The 13,251-nt window shown below is 47.9% G+C and overlaps 1 protein-coding gene across 1 annotated transcript; it reads left to right on the plus strand.

The window, feature by feature from the left end:
• The first annotated feature begins 9,146 nt into the window (after positions 1-9,146).
• Positions 9,147-11,255, plus strand: LOC119450129 (elongation of very long chain fatty acids protein AAEL008004). Its single transcript, XM_037713496.2, has one exon. The coding sequence runs from the start codon at positions 9,363-9,365 to the stop codon at positions 10,155-10,157; it is 795 nt and encodes a 264-aa protein (XP_037569424.1). The 5' UTR covers positions 9,147-9,362; the 3' UTR covers positions 10,158-11,255.
• Positions 11,256-13,251: the final 1,996 nt, after the last annotated feature.

Raw genomic sequence — 13,251 nt, forward strand, 5'->3', positions numbered from 1 at the left:
AATCCGCGAGACAGAGGGCAAGGACGGACGAGAGACAAAACGAAGCAACCGAGCCTTGGAGAGAGAAGGCGAGAGACGCTATTCGGGACGCAAGGCGAGGGAAGAACACGGTGGGGTGCATTCGTCCTCGGACGACAGTGGTGTGCTCGGCCCACGACTCTAGCCAGCTGCGTCCATTCATAGCCGCATCGTGCGCGCCCCTTCGCGAACGTGACTCGGGTCTCGAGGGGGCAACCGCCAGCGACGGCAGTCCCTCACGCCATCCATCTATCTATCTATTTTGCAAAGCGCCCGCCTCTTCAAAAAGAACTTTCAAGCGGCGTACAAATCTATTTCGCGGCCGTGGAAAGGAAGTCGGAAACAGATAGAAGAGGGCGAGTGCGCCAGAGCTGCGACTTCCTTTCTTCTTGCGTTTTTTGAGAAGCTGCAAGCTAAAAAACGTATGCGGCGCTGCACCCGGCGAATGAGAAAAGCCATTCCTGTTTGTTACGCGCTGTACCTTGTGCGGAGGCGCCTCGTGGCCCCTGTATACTCCAGACACGGCATATCTCGCTGAAAAAATGACGAGCAACGGTATAGCGAGCCCGCCAGCATTCTTCTCGTTGTGCAGAACTGAATTTCGCAGACGACGCTTGCGTCCGTCGTGTAAGGCAGATCCAAATTTCTCACCCACTTTCGGTAGCTTAGAAGGTTGTCTGCGAAAGTTTTCGTCCCAAGCATCTTACTCTCCCGTACTTTCGCTAAGCTGTTTTTCTTCCCTAGAGTTTTCTGTTGAAGGGTTTTACCTCGACGTTACGTCCACTGTTGGGGAAGACCTTTTTAATACACAGAAAGAAAAACAAAAAGATACAAGAGTGTGAAGCATGCTGCTGTACTTGTTAGAGGAAGTCGTATCTCGAAAAGGAAGAAGGAAAGACGAATGTCATTCTAAAGGGTGCTTGCCGTAGCGTACAGCCTACGCGTTACAAAAGGAACAGAAAGGAGGCACGACGACACACAGCTGGTATCGCCTTCTTTCAGTCATGTCCGTAATCGCAGGCAGTATACGCTACAGCAATCATGTATTAACTAGCAAAGAAAAAAAGTTCGTCGGCCCTTTCCACTTCGTGAAGGTGTTTAGCCAGCGAAGCTTGAAACGTGCAGGCCCCGGTGTTTGTCACTGGGTTAATCCCGAGGGTTCATTAAAGTAGTTCTCAATTATGAGGTTAACACGCACGTTCGGCTGCGGCGGAGAGAACGACGTCACTGACGGTATGCCCGCAGTCCCGCGTTGTCTCTAGTTTGCTCGGCGGCGTGGTTAGCAGCATTCGCCCGCCATTGCCGCTTGCGATCATCGAAATTAAATTGCGTCAAAATTAAATCTGTCCGTTACGGTAAGGCAATGAATGGCTCATATCCCTTTAAGCAATGGCTCATATCCCCGTAAACGCGGCCTCCCCATTACGACGAAAGAAGAGAAGAGAGAGGGAGAGAGAGATTGTGGTTGTGAAAAGGAAGAGGCGCTATTTCCTATACAGACACGCTAAAGGCTCATTCACACTGGCGTTGGCGACAGCAGTTTACAGGACGGAAAACGCTGTGGCCAACGGTTGAAAGGAAGGAAAACGCTGTCACGAACAGTCCGCAGACCAAAATCGGTGTCGGGTCGGCCTAGTGTGAATGAGCCTTAAGAAAGCTTGTATTTAAAGATTTGTATGTCCTCTATCAAGAACACGTGGCACTCGCTATTCAACTCATCCACGGCCAGTCTCTGCTAGTATGCACCCCCGTTACGACTCAGGCTTTTAAGAGGATTGCACTTGCAGACAAAACAGGCCTGTACCCTCCAAGACATTCGAAAATTTATTCTCTTTGTTTTTACAAAAGATGCTAACAAACTAACCTACCGCAAATAATTATTTTTTCTCCATTCTCGCGCTGATTGCCCCGAAAGCGTCCGCTACAATATTCTCGTAATAAAGCTATCAATCATTCAAAGCCAGAATGCCTTATTCGTACACGCGGTTTTTTTTTACCCACACGCCTAAAGCCACTTTCCCTGACAGTGCAACAACCTCTCTTCGGCAATCAAACGCGACATATCCGGCACGTGGAGCACAGGACGGCTTTCGACTACACAGTAAAGTGTCTTACAGCGAAAGACAAAAACTGAAAACGAAACGCAAGCTCGATTCAGGAAAAGCAAGGTTGAAACAGAAGCCATAAGACCCCACGAAACATCAAAGTCGGTGGTGCGACAGCGTTCTCTCCACGGCGGCTAGGATATTTATGGCAGAGCAAAGGGAAGGCTGCCGACTCACAAATAACGAGAAATGGGCTCCACCGACTCACCATCTTTCGTTTCAAAGGAGCGCAGTGGCTCGGGCACAGTTGGCTACGTATCTCCATCGGTTTCTGCTCTAGCGCCTCGTTCGGAGGGAAGCATAGGCAGCCATGCCAGGCGGGAGAGAGAAACGCACGAAGGGCAAGTAGGGAAGAGGTGCCGAGAGCAACAGGGAACCGAGAGGACAGATAGTATTTCGGGCTGACGAGAAAGGGTGGGCGGAAGGGGAGGGGGGTCTCCTCATGAGTTTTCTATCGCGCTCTCCGACGAGATGGATTCGTTTTTAATGACCCCGCACTGCCTCACTGGTACATACGTACCCGACGGAACGCCGGAAGCCTGACGCAGGTTCGGACTAAAGAGATACACTCGGAACGCTTCAGGGTTGAAGAGGGCAAAGGCAATGGGAAAGTGGGAAGAATGATTGAACAGGTATACTAGTCGCTGCCTTTGTTTTTTATGAACGTGGGGCTCCGAATTCGAGACCATTCTGTCCCTAAAGAATGCGTAAGGCTTAATGAAAGCTTCAAATGTGGCGCCTTTCATATCAGTTATTTGATAGCGAAGGAATTCGCGCATCGCAACTATTTTTTGGGTACTGAACACGCTATGGCTCGAATGCGGATGCCTCAGCATATCAAATATAGATTACAGTTAATATTCAGAAATGTCGTCCACTACTGAGCGAGCACAACTCGTTCGCGGTTAGAAAGTGCCATCTCTTTTCTAAATTCTGCGTCAATCTCCGTTTCAAATTCCTTCTGACAAATGTGTCTCCCAGGCTTCGTGTGTAGTTTCACAGTCTTCATAGTTGTATAGTTCTTCTATCGGCCTGGCGAAGACAGGTTTTCTTGTCGAAACAATGTCTTACGTGTTTTGTAGTTGTATGACTGCATATTATAGTTGCTTTTAGGCGATTATATGGAACCCCAATTTTTTATTATTATTCAGCCGCAGTTATGTACCGCCGTCCAAGACGTTTTTCTTTCTCTTATTTTAAGCGCATTCCCAGTAACATTTACGTTACGTTATTGTAAAACGTGATCGACATTCTGGCGCATTTCATTACAGCTTCTGACGGGGATTCCACAATTCACCAAAAGTTGTTGCGAATCCAGAAGAAGCTCACTACGAAACCAAAGAAACGTCAACAGAAACGAAAGAAATATCACAAGAACCCAACACAAGCCATAAGTTAATTTGTGTGGCTCCATGCCCTCTACTTCATTTACGCGCCAAGCGGTAAATAGGTGAAACGAAAAGCGCGTGAACGCGGAACAAAAAAGCAAAAAATCAGGAGAAAATCTCACCTCCTCATGGCGTGGCTGTTGGCTCTGGCGAAGGGTCGGTAAAACTGATCTGTTAAATCGGCCACAAAAGTGAAAGGGACAGGGATCAGCGAAGAAGCTTAATTTCCGCGAAGCGTGGGCCCATATCATCGAATTGATGGGTAAGTCAGCAGCAGTTCGTTGCGACATACATAGTGATCCGTAAATTTAGAAGCGCCATGCCTTAAAAGAGCATAAGTTCACATTTGACGTGAAATCCTTGTCCGGCAAACTTTTATGAGCGGCTGTACATACTCATAGGTTGTCCATTCCAGGAAATCCTTGGAGTAAGAAAAAAATATACCTCTTCATAATTGTTGCTGCGGTTCCGCGACATTGGTACGAATGGACAAGCGCAAACACGTGAACAGAGCTCGCTTTAAACCACACTCGTTATTCTTGCCTACGCCCTATTACGTCAGAAAGGCTTACACTGTGCTTACAAGAGGCACTTAATCTATTGCTGGAATGGAAAGGACACTGCCTGTGGCTTGCGTATATAGCATCAATGGGCCTGCGTAACGGCCGCACGTGTTGTTTAGACTCTGACCACGCCACCGAATGCTGGTGCCGCTCCCACGTCGAACCAGGAAACTTCCTCTTCGCCTTTCTAAAATGACGCCAGGTGATCGCAGAAACAGCTCGCTTATATTTATCGCCTCCCACCTGCAGGGCGGAAGGAAGCGTGAGACATAAAATGGCGTGACACGCGCATGCGCAACGGTCTTGCCTCTTTTAGTGTACTTAATCCCCCTTTCGCGGCTTCAACCGAAGCAGCGTTCGGTGATCGCCGCGTTCACCTGATTGCATTGCGTGAAGAGTGAGAGCTTACGCCGTTCGGTCTAGCCTCGCTGAACGCAAGGAGAGGAGCGGCTCGCCTATAAAAAGATTTCCACCTGACAACCCTCTGTATAAGTGCAATGGGACGGCTGTAATCGCCGGCATTTTAACTTTGGAACGCGCGCTTAGCTAAGAAGAATTTTCATTTTAATATCTTAAGAAATATTGAACAAGCCTTTAGTACCGCAAGTAAGAAAAAAGCGCGGAATCTTTTATATGGATTTTAGATAAAAATCCTTAAAGAAACGCTAAAGTAACATAATTAGTCGAGCTAAATCGATAGATTACTCGTCTAGAAGTCCATCATTCGTTTTGTGTGACAATATACATATTTGATTCGCTCTCGCCAAAACGGGCGTTCCATGTTCCATTTGAACTCGCTCTCTGCTGCTCTCTGTGAATCATACAGTTCTGACGTTACATGAGAGGTACGGTAGTCCATAATAGGTGGCGCCACTCCGATTCTACATTTCCGTCATTTTCTCGCTTACGAAAGCTCTGTTTGGGCTACGAATGACGAATTCGTGATTGCAGAAGCTTGATCTGTCGACCTCACTCGTCTGAATATTCTCCTTTTGTGCCTCTTTAACAAGGCGTAATTACCTTAATCGCCACAGTGCGGACAGATGGCACCACAGTTACGTTACAGCAAACTGACTTTTTTTTTTTTTTTTAGCGGTGGCGTTGCCGCAGAGGACGCGCCCTTCAATTTTATTGTGAACGAACCAGTCAGATAATGCTGGTATTATGCTGCAGATAACGTTTCATCAAACTTAACAAACTGCAAAATGCTAGGTTTGTGCGAAATTCGAGCGCCTATCGGAGCTGCCTGGGCATCGCCATAATGCCCTCTAGACAGTTGTTGTGAACACGCATTAGTGCCGCATTGCTCTCCTCAAATTCATTGCGGAATGTACAGCGTGTGCCTTCGTACTCATAAAGAGCTGTACCGAGAGGAGGTGATCTTCCCCTCCGGTGGAAAGATCTTATGATGGGCACAAGTCATATGTGCAGCGCTCCCTGCAGGGTAGCAGAAGTGGAGCCTCTCTCTCTCACGCACGCACACACAAGTAACATGGTATTCATGGTGCATACACCTACTGCTAGGCTCACGCACAGTCTTATTTACCAAAGCATGAAGAATGGTTTGATCATGCATGTGCCACTTGTGCTGTGATGAACTAGCTAGACTTCATCAAGTGCAGTCAAGATAGCTTGTATAACATAGCCTTACTAGACTTTCTGCACGATGTGGGTTGCATCCATATTCATCATTTTTAATATGCCGTCAATCAGCACTTCTCAACAACAGCAAAAAAAAACTAGCTAAGGTTAATCGTGGACGAGTTTGTGGCCTGTAGCAAAACGAAGCATCTGTTAGACGATAATTTCCACGCACGCACATGTGCTACATCGGCGCGCTTTAGCACAGCGAGATGCCTTTTGTCGAAACGCATAGTGAGCATGGGCTGTCGTCTCCAGGCACGCTTCTTGCCTGCAAAGCAGTGGTGTCAGCGTTACGCAAGCTTGTAGCCCCACCCGAAGCTTGCAGATAATAATGAGTGTCCAGAAGGTGACGCCGTGTTGCAATCATCGCCATCTATGCGAGAAATTCTGTAGACCAAAAAATAAAGTTTATGACGTCACGCCCAAAAGTGGAAACGACGTGGCGATCTTATGCTCCTTGATGCTAATGTTTGAGCTTCTTCACGTCCAGCATCTTAATTGCGAAACAAACTGTTTTCTTTTTTTTTTTTTTTAGACTTGCAGCTCGCCGAAGCTTATGCGCGAGCGCTTCCATAAACCTGCTTCTGCAAGTCCCTTAAGAATATGAAACAATAGTATGCGGATGAATGACAATGCTAGCGATATTTCTAAAGCCGGTTCACTTTTATTCGCCTATAATAATACACTCAATATACATGATCAAACCAAATATATAAGCTTCAATGAATGAAAAGTAGTATGGCCAACAAACAATCGCAATGCATCAATCTATGCGAGACCTACTCACACAATCTTGAAGCATTCGCAATTCTGTGCGACACCATGTACTCATTTCAACAGTTATTAGATAAGATAACATAGCATCATATTATGTCCGCGACGATAGATCGCCGAGCGTTTAACCCATTGCGCCACAAACGCATTTGCAGAGAGCTACACAGACGCGCCTTATATATCTAACACTCCTCCGTGTACCCGCGCTCTTGCTCGAGGCGGTGCCGCCGCCTACGAGCAGAAAAGAGAAGTACTGCATTATGACACTAACGCGCACCGACAGTGAACGCTTCGGTGGTCTCAGCACTACGACGCCTCGATGCCAGCATTCGAAGGGACGCTGGCATCAAGAAGCACTACCAACGCCACCTAGGTGGCGTTCACCGTACTCAGCACAGCGGAGCGTGGCCTCCGCAATTAGCTCTGAAAATGTTTCTGAAGTTGATCGCGGAGGCTGCAATTACGACGCGCTGTACGCGCTGATTTGACTCGGTGACGATTCAGTTACGTGCTTTGTCTTGCGCGTTGTATTAGTGTGTCAGTTACGTGCTTCGTCTTTCGCGTTGTGCTAGCGTGTGCAGCGTAGTGCAGCTTCCATATGCACGACGGTTGCTCATGGTCATCGACGTTGGTAGTCGTGATGGAGGAGACGTGCCACCAGGCGTCAGCGTGGGTGCATCAACGCCTAAGGGCGCTTTAGCCACAAAACACCAATAGACATTATATATCAATGTGCAATAAACATTACACTACTTCTGTGAAGACACGTTTCACTTTCGTGTTCTATACCGATTCCTATATAAGAGGGATCAACCACATTTTTTTTTTAGGAATCATTTTAGCCTACCAGTCTTGCTGCGCTGAAGTGTGCCCAGATACTCAGAACTTGGGTTATGGAAAGTGAACAAACGCCGCGCCGCTTTTCATGCTGCGCTCCGCTTTCATAGTCAGGGGGTTCTTGGCGGGACGACGAACGTCGGATGCACCAGTGTCCAGATGCACGATAACGAACTTTCTGCAGACACACATTCATTTGCCGACAAAGTCAGTGTGCTAGCTAAGGCGAAATTTCGGGTTAAATGCACACCACGTCTTGAACAAACACGCAAAGAAATGACAAAACTACGGACCGAAGCCGCTGAGCTGAAGTGGTCAGCGCCATTCCGCACAACACAAAAGCTGTAACAGGCTTGCACAGGTCTGCCATATTTAATGGCAGATCCACTGTTTTTTTAACTGTAAGAGAGAACTAGCTAATACATTATAAAAAACAGAAAAATAACGTACATTAGCGTTCTTCGAGGTGTCAAAATTATCTTGAGCTGAATTGCATGTTTATTTGGCAATCTTATTCAATAAAAACGACCCGCCGTGGTGGCTTAGCGGCCATGGCCTGGCGCTACTAAGCATGAGGTCGCGGGATGAAATTCTGGCTACGGCGGCCTCATTTCGATGGGTGCAAAATGCAAAAAAGCCCATGTAGCATGCATTCCACAGGTGCTCAAAATTAATCGGGAGTCCCCAATTATTTTGCCCCCCCCAACGGCGTGCCTCATAATCAAATCGTGGTTTTGGCACGTAAAACCCCACAGTTTACTTTTTTCAATGAGAACTTTCAGACTCATTCTTTGTCAAGCATACTTCAATTTTTATTCTTTGTGCACTTCGTACTTAGTCGCACTTTAAGCGCGCTCTAAATCATTAGGCCTCTCAAAATTTCTTTTTGACCTTCTTAAATTCTAACTTTCGCTGCCGATATTAATCGGACTTAGCTCCGTGTTCTAATATCCCGATGAGCAACGAGAACTTCCTTATTTCCTTCTTTTTTTTTTTTATGAGAACATTTCCACTTTTTCCACATTTCCACTCGCCGTTTTTATCTCTTGGCGTCGCTTCGGTCGCAGCGTAGTGATAATGGGAACGGTACGAATCATCTCGAATAATAGAATGGCTACAATCAGCGAATCTTTCAGTGACATTATTATTCCTAATTTCGTGATAAGCTGCGTGAATTCCAACAACCAAGATGGAAAACAATAGGCTGCGCAAACGGCCCCGCATAGCGCGCTCCTTAACGCCGTTGTTGCACGCTGACATGAGGTGCGCTCCCTTGTTACAGCCAAACGTAACTCCAGACCTTCAAGGCTACGCCCGCACTTAGGCTTCAAGAATATGGCTCACTCAACCGTATACGTTTTCCGGCAGCGAGCCTCGTCGTACAAGGAAGAGGAGGACGATCAATCGGTCTTTGTGGTACGGGCTCTCGGGCACCCCCTCGCCATTTTCTCATTTGTGCGCGGACACGTTTTTTTTTTTTTTTTCGATGGCTTCTTTCCGTCGTGGTCCCTTATAACTAGCGGACCGAATAACCTGCCTTGTAATTCCTTGCGCGTCTCGGGTGCCCACTGTTCCGCCCAGTGCATTCTGTCGAGTCGCCCAGCGCGCAGATTGTCCGGAAGCACGGCCCGTGACAGCCTTGCCCGCACCCATCAGAGATAAAGCAGAAAGAAAAAAATGTAATAATAATTCTCGACACAAATCATACGCCGCGAAAACGGTCCGACCACGTGTCACGACGCTTCTTGGTGACGTCACGCGAACCACTCTCGTCGCTCTCCTACACACCCACTCCTTTTGCTCGTGGTTGCCGCTGTGGCCGTGGTTTTCCTGAGTCTGCGCACATTGACATTTCGCCGTTTTTATCTCTTGGCGTCGCTTCGGTCGCAGCGTGGTGATAATGGGAAGCAAGAAAAGGCGCGCGTGAGTTGCGCTTCCACGAGTCCGCTATGCGTTTATAAGTGAGCGCTGAACGTTTTACCCTTAAGTCTGTTTTTCCTTTGGCGAGCGCGGTTCACCTTCACGCTGGGGCCATGGCTCTACACACGCTGTCGCTCCCATACGACGCTGCTCAGTCCTGGCTTCCCCCCCAAGACGTGCGCTCCGAAGGCTGGCCACTCACCGGAAGCCCACTGCCGGTAGCCTTCATCACGGCTTTCTATGTCTACTTCGTCAAGGTGTTGGGCCCACGCTGGATGTCACACCGCAAGCCTTTTGACCTGAAGCACTGCATCCTCGCCTACAACCTTCTGACCACGCTCTGCAGTGCCTTCTTCGTCGTGCGCTTTGCCAAGCTCGCGTACTGGGACCTGGGCTACACCTTTCTGCAGGAACTGGACCTGGGCGTCACCCCTGCCAACCTCGAGATCGTGAGCCTCTCCTGGTGGCTGTACATGTTCAAGCTGGGCGAACTGGCCGACACCGTGTTCTTCGTGCTCCGCAAGAAGAACGACCAGGTCAGCAATCTGCACGTCGTTCACCACTTGATCGTCTCGTGGAACATGTGGCTGGCGGTGACGTACGGTGCGCAGTACCACAGCATGTTCGTCATTTGCCTCAACTCGTTCGTGCACGTCTTCATGTACGCCTACTACTTCCTGGCCGCGCTCGGTCCGTCCTTCCGTCGCTTTCTGTGGTGGAAGAGGTACTTGACCCTCATGCAGATCGTGCAGTTCGTCCTCCTCTTCGCGCACGCCATCGGCACCGTGCTCGCCACCGGCAATTACGTGCGTCTCTTCACCTGGCTCGAAATGGCGGAGGCCGTGCTGTTCTTCGCGTGGTTCGTCTCCTTCTACGCCAACGCGTACGCCAAGAACAAGAAGCCGTGAGCCCCAGCAGCGGACTCCAGCCAACTGGAATGCATTGAGCGTTCGTTGGCACTGCTGCGATGTCCGGGCATGTCTTAAGTGGAATGACAAGAGACTGTAAGCTTGCGGTTCCTTTCTTTGCGGAACGAACCTTATAGCTTTGCCGCGGTACTTGCAGTTTAACTTTTCTTGAAACGAGTGGAAGACATTCTGCGTACGTCGCTAATACGTAGTTTTCTTTAACTCCTCGCTTTTACGGGTTCTCCCTTTTAAGCCCATTTTCTTCTTCATTTGTACGCGCCGCTGAGTAATGTCATTATTTCTCCGGCCAGTGTGACCTGCTTTGCCCGCGTTCTTCGACTTCCTCGAAAACAATGTTTTCCTTTTCATCCTTCAGAAGACGCAGCAAATGGCATCCATACTCTTTTAAAGTGTCAACATTCATGCACTTGTTCTGCTGTAGGACGAAAGACCAGGCTTTCATATTCTTTGGTGCGGACACACTTGGCAATCTTCCTCGAAAACATGAATCGCCGATATATCGCGATACGTCTCGCCACTTAAAAACAATGAAAATGACGTTCCTGCGATTTGTTCAACTGAAGAATGCTGTAATTTCTTAGCCATTTCACGTTTTCTCGAAGATTTCATTGAAATGGAAGTAGCGTCCCGTTAACTTGTTGCTTTATCCTGGGTTCTTTATGCACCTGCTGCACACAGGGTTCGTGGAAATTTTGCGGCGGCGCCCTACTGAGAAATTTCTTGTGTTGGCGTTCAGGGCGAGCCTATGCAGAATCGGAGATCACCGCACTAAGTTTAAGACAAAGGAAGCCCCTAATTTGGGCCCCAATATTCCCCCTGAAGTGTAGGTGAAAAACGTTGATTTGTCAAGTGTGTCTGTTCCGAGTTCAAGCCTCCTTCATGTTTTCCAGAAAGCCCATTTTGCTTTTTATGTTGTGCTTTTCGCCTACTTTATGCAGAACGCTTCACCCATTTGGGTACATTGTTCATGAGAACGAAGTTTGTGCCAAACACGTGGCGCCTTGTTTTTTTTTTTTTTTGCATGCATGTGACAACCCACTTTTACGAAAATTAAAAGGCATAAACTTATCGTTCCGACGTCGCTGTCTTTTGTCTATCAACGACGCCTTTTTTTTCTCGTTGCCCCGCCTGGCCACATCTTGATAGGCCGAGATTGGGCACATACTGACCCCCTGGTCGAGTAACTGCATGCCGCTTGTTAAAGGGGGTCCCTGAACACCCCCGCCATTGGGCTTGGTGAAAAAAATATCCGCGGATAGTATCTGCCTAATTTCGCAGTCGTGCGCGGCGTGTGTAGTTCGCAAGTGGAGCGCGACGTCGCATTTTTCTCAAACGCTCTCTTTAAAACAGAGGCCTGCTCCTCACCCATTGTGGACGCTTTTTGTACTATAGCAGCCTAAGCGGCTGTTATTGGCCGTAGAACAGTGTTTTGACCAGTGCACTTCTTTCTATTGTTAATGTGTATATCTATTGATGCAGTTTACTGAACAGGCTGGAGTAAGCGAAAATTTGCTATCGAAGTTCGCTAATAGTTTCGAACTTCAGGAAGACGACTGTTACCGTCTGCTCGAGCTTTGCCTCGGCCGCCCGCGTAGGAATTTGGCCACCCTGCTTTTCGGTGTCGTAGCCGTCGGGTCTCGTTAATTTTGAGTAGTTTTGAACATTCAACTAGCCTGGAACAACGGGACGTAGGAGGTCAGACCATACGCATGCTTGCCAGCGCGCTCTCACTCCCGGCCGCTCCTGGTTAGACCACGGCTATTTCAGCTGGTATATCCACCAGGTAAACTGGGATTGCGTCGCAAGTGTAATTACAAAGAAAGAAACCAGAAGAAAAAGTTCCACAAACATGCAAAATTTAGAAATCGAACCCACGACCTCTCGGTCCGCGACGATAGATCGCCGAGCGTTTAACCCATTGCGCCACAAACGCATTTGCAGAGAGCTACACAGACGCGCCTTATATATCTAACACTCCTCCGTGTACCCGCGCTCTTGCTCGAGGCGGTGCCGCCGCCTACGAGCAGAAAAGAGAAGTACTGCATTATGACACTAACGCGCACCGACAGTGAACGCTTCGGTGGTCTCAGCACTACGACGCCTCGATGCCAGCATTCGAAGGGACGCTGGCATCAAGAAGCACTACCAACGCCACCTAGGTGGCGTTCACCGTACTCAGCACAGCGGAGCGTGGCCTCCGCAATTAGCTCTGAAAATGTTTCTGAAGTTGATCGCGGAGGCTGCAATTACGACGCGCTGTACGCGCTGATTTGACTCGGTGACGATTCAGTTACGTGCTTTGTCTTGCGCGTTGTTTGTGGTGCTTGGCGGGCCAAACTTTCGAGACTAAAAATAAATAAATCAAGCGTGCTGCCATGGCAACGGTTTTTCTTTTTTATGCGCGGGGGGTAAAGCCATCCCGCCTGTCTGCTATATGACTGCAGGCGCGAATGAAATCAACACCGCTTGCATCATTTTTTTTCAGATTTTTTTGCTCTAACACATTGTTTTTAATATTTGGTGCTTTTATTAGCAACCTATCGCACAGCAAGACATTCAATACACCACAGAATCATGTAGAGCTGAGTATCTCATTCAGCACAGAATGGGCCCATTCTGCACTACGATCATGCGTACATAAGGCAGCTTCCTATAATTTCTCGCAGACAAATTAGTGCTACACAGGCTATGTTAATTTGTTGCGCAAAACACAACTCTATCAAAGTAATTTTTATCGCAATAGTTATTTGTGCAGATCGTTTGCACATCCGTATAACCCAACTTGCTTTTTTCATTCCATACGAAGGCTATTCTTACAGCTCCAAAAAAACATGCTATAAATAGTAAATTTTCTGCATAACTCTCGCTGTGCTGATGTGCCAATAAATATTTAGCAAATTATTTTGAAAATTAACATAGTTCTTCGTCATATTTGGTTGTTTCGCGAGACAACATGCCAGACATTCAAAGTTGCAGCATTGCTAACAAGGTATCGTTACGCAATTCCTCCAGAGAATATTGCAGATGTTTCTTAAAGTGTTGATGTACTTAGCCCGTTCTATCATCATATAGG

Source organism: Dermacentor silvarum, chromosome 4 (genome assembly GCF_013339745.2).
Source record: "Dermacentor silvarum isolate Dsil-2018 chromosome 4, BIME_Dsil_1.4, whole genome shotgun sequence".
In the NCBI taxonomy this organism is placed as follows: Eukaryota; Metazoa; Arthropoda; class Arachnida; order Ixodida; family Ixodidae; genus Dermacentor; species Dermacentor silvarum.

What these genes read in the sequence shown, in the direction of transcription:
- LOC119450129 (XM_037713496.2), top strand. Translation starts at nt 9,363, where the DNA reads ATGGCTCTACACACGCTGTCGCTCCCATACGACGCTGCTCAGTCCTGG.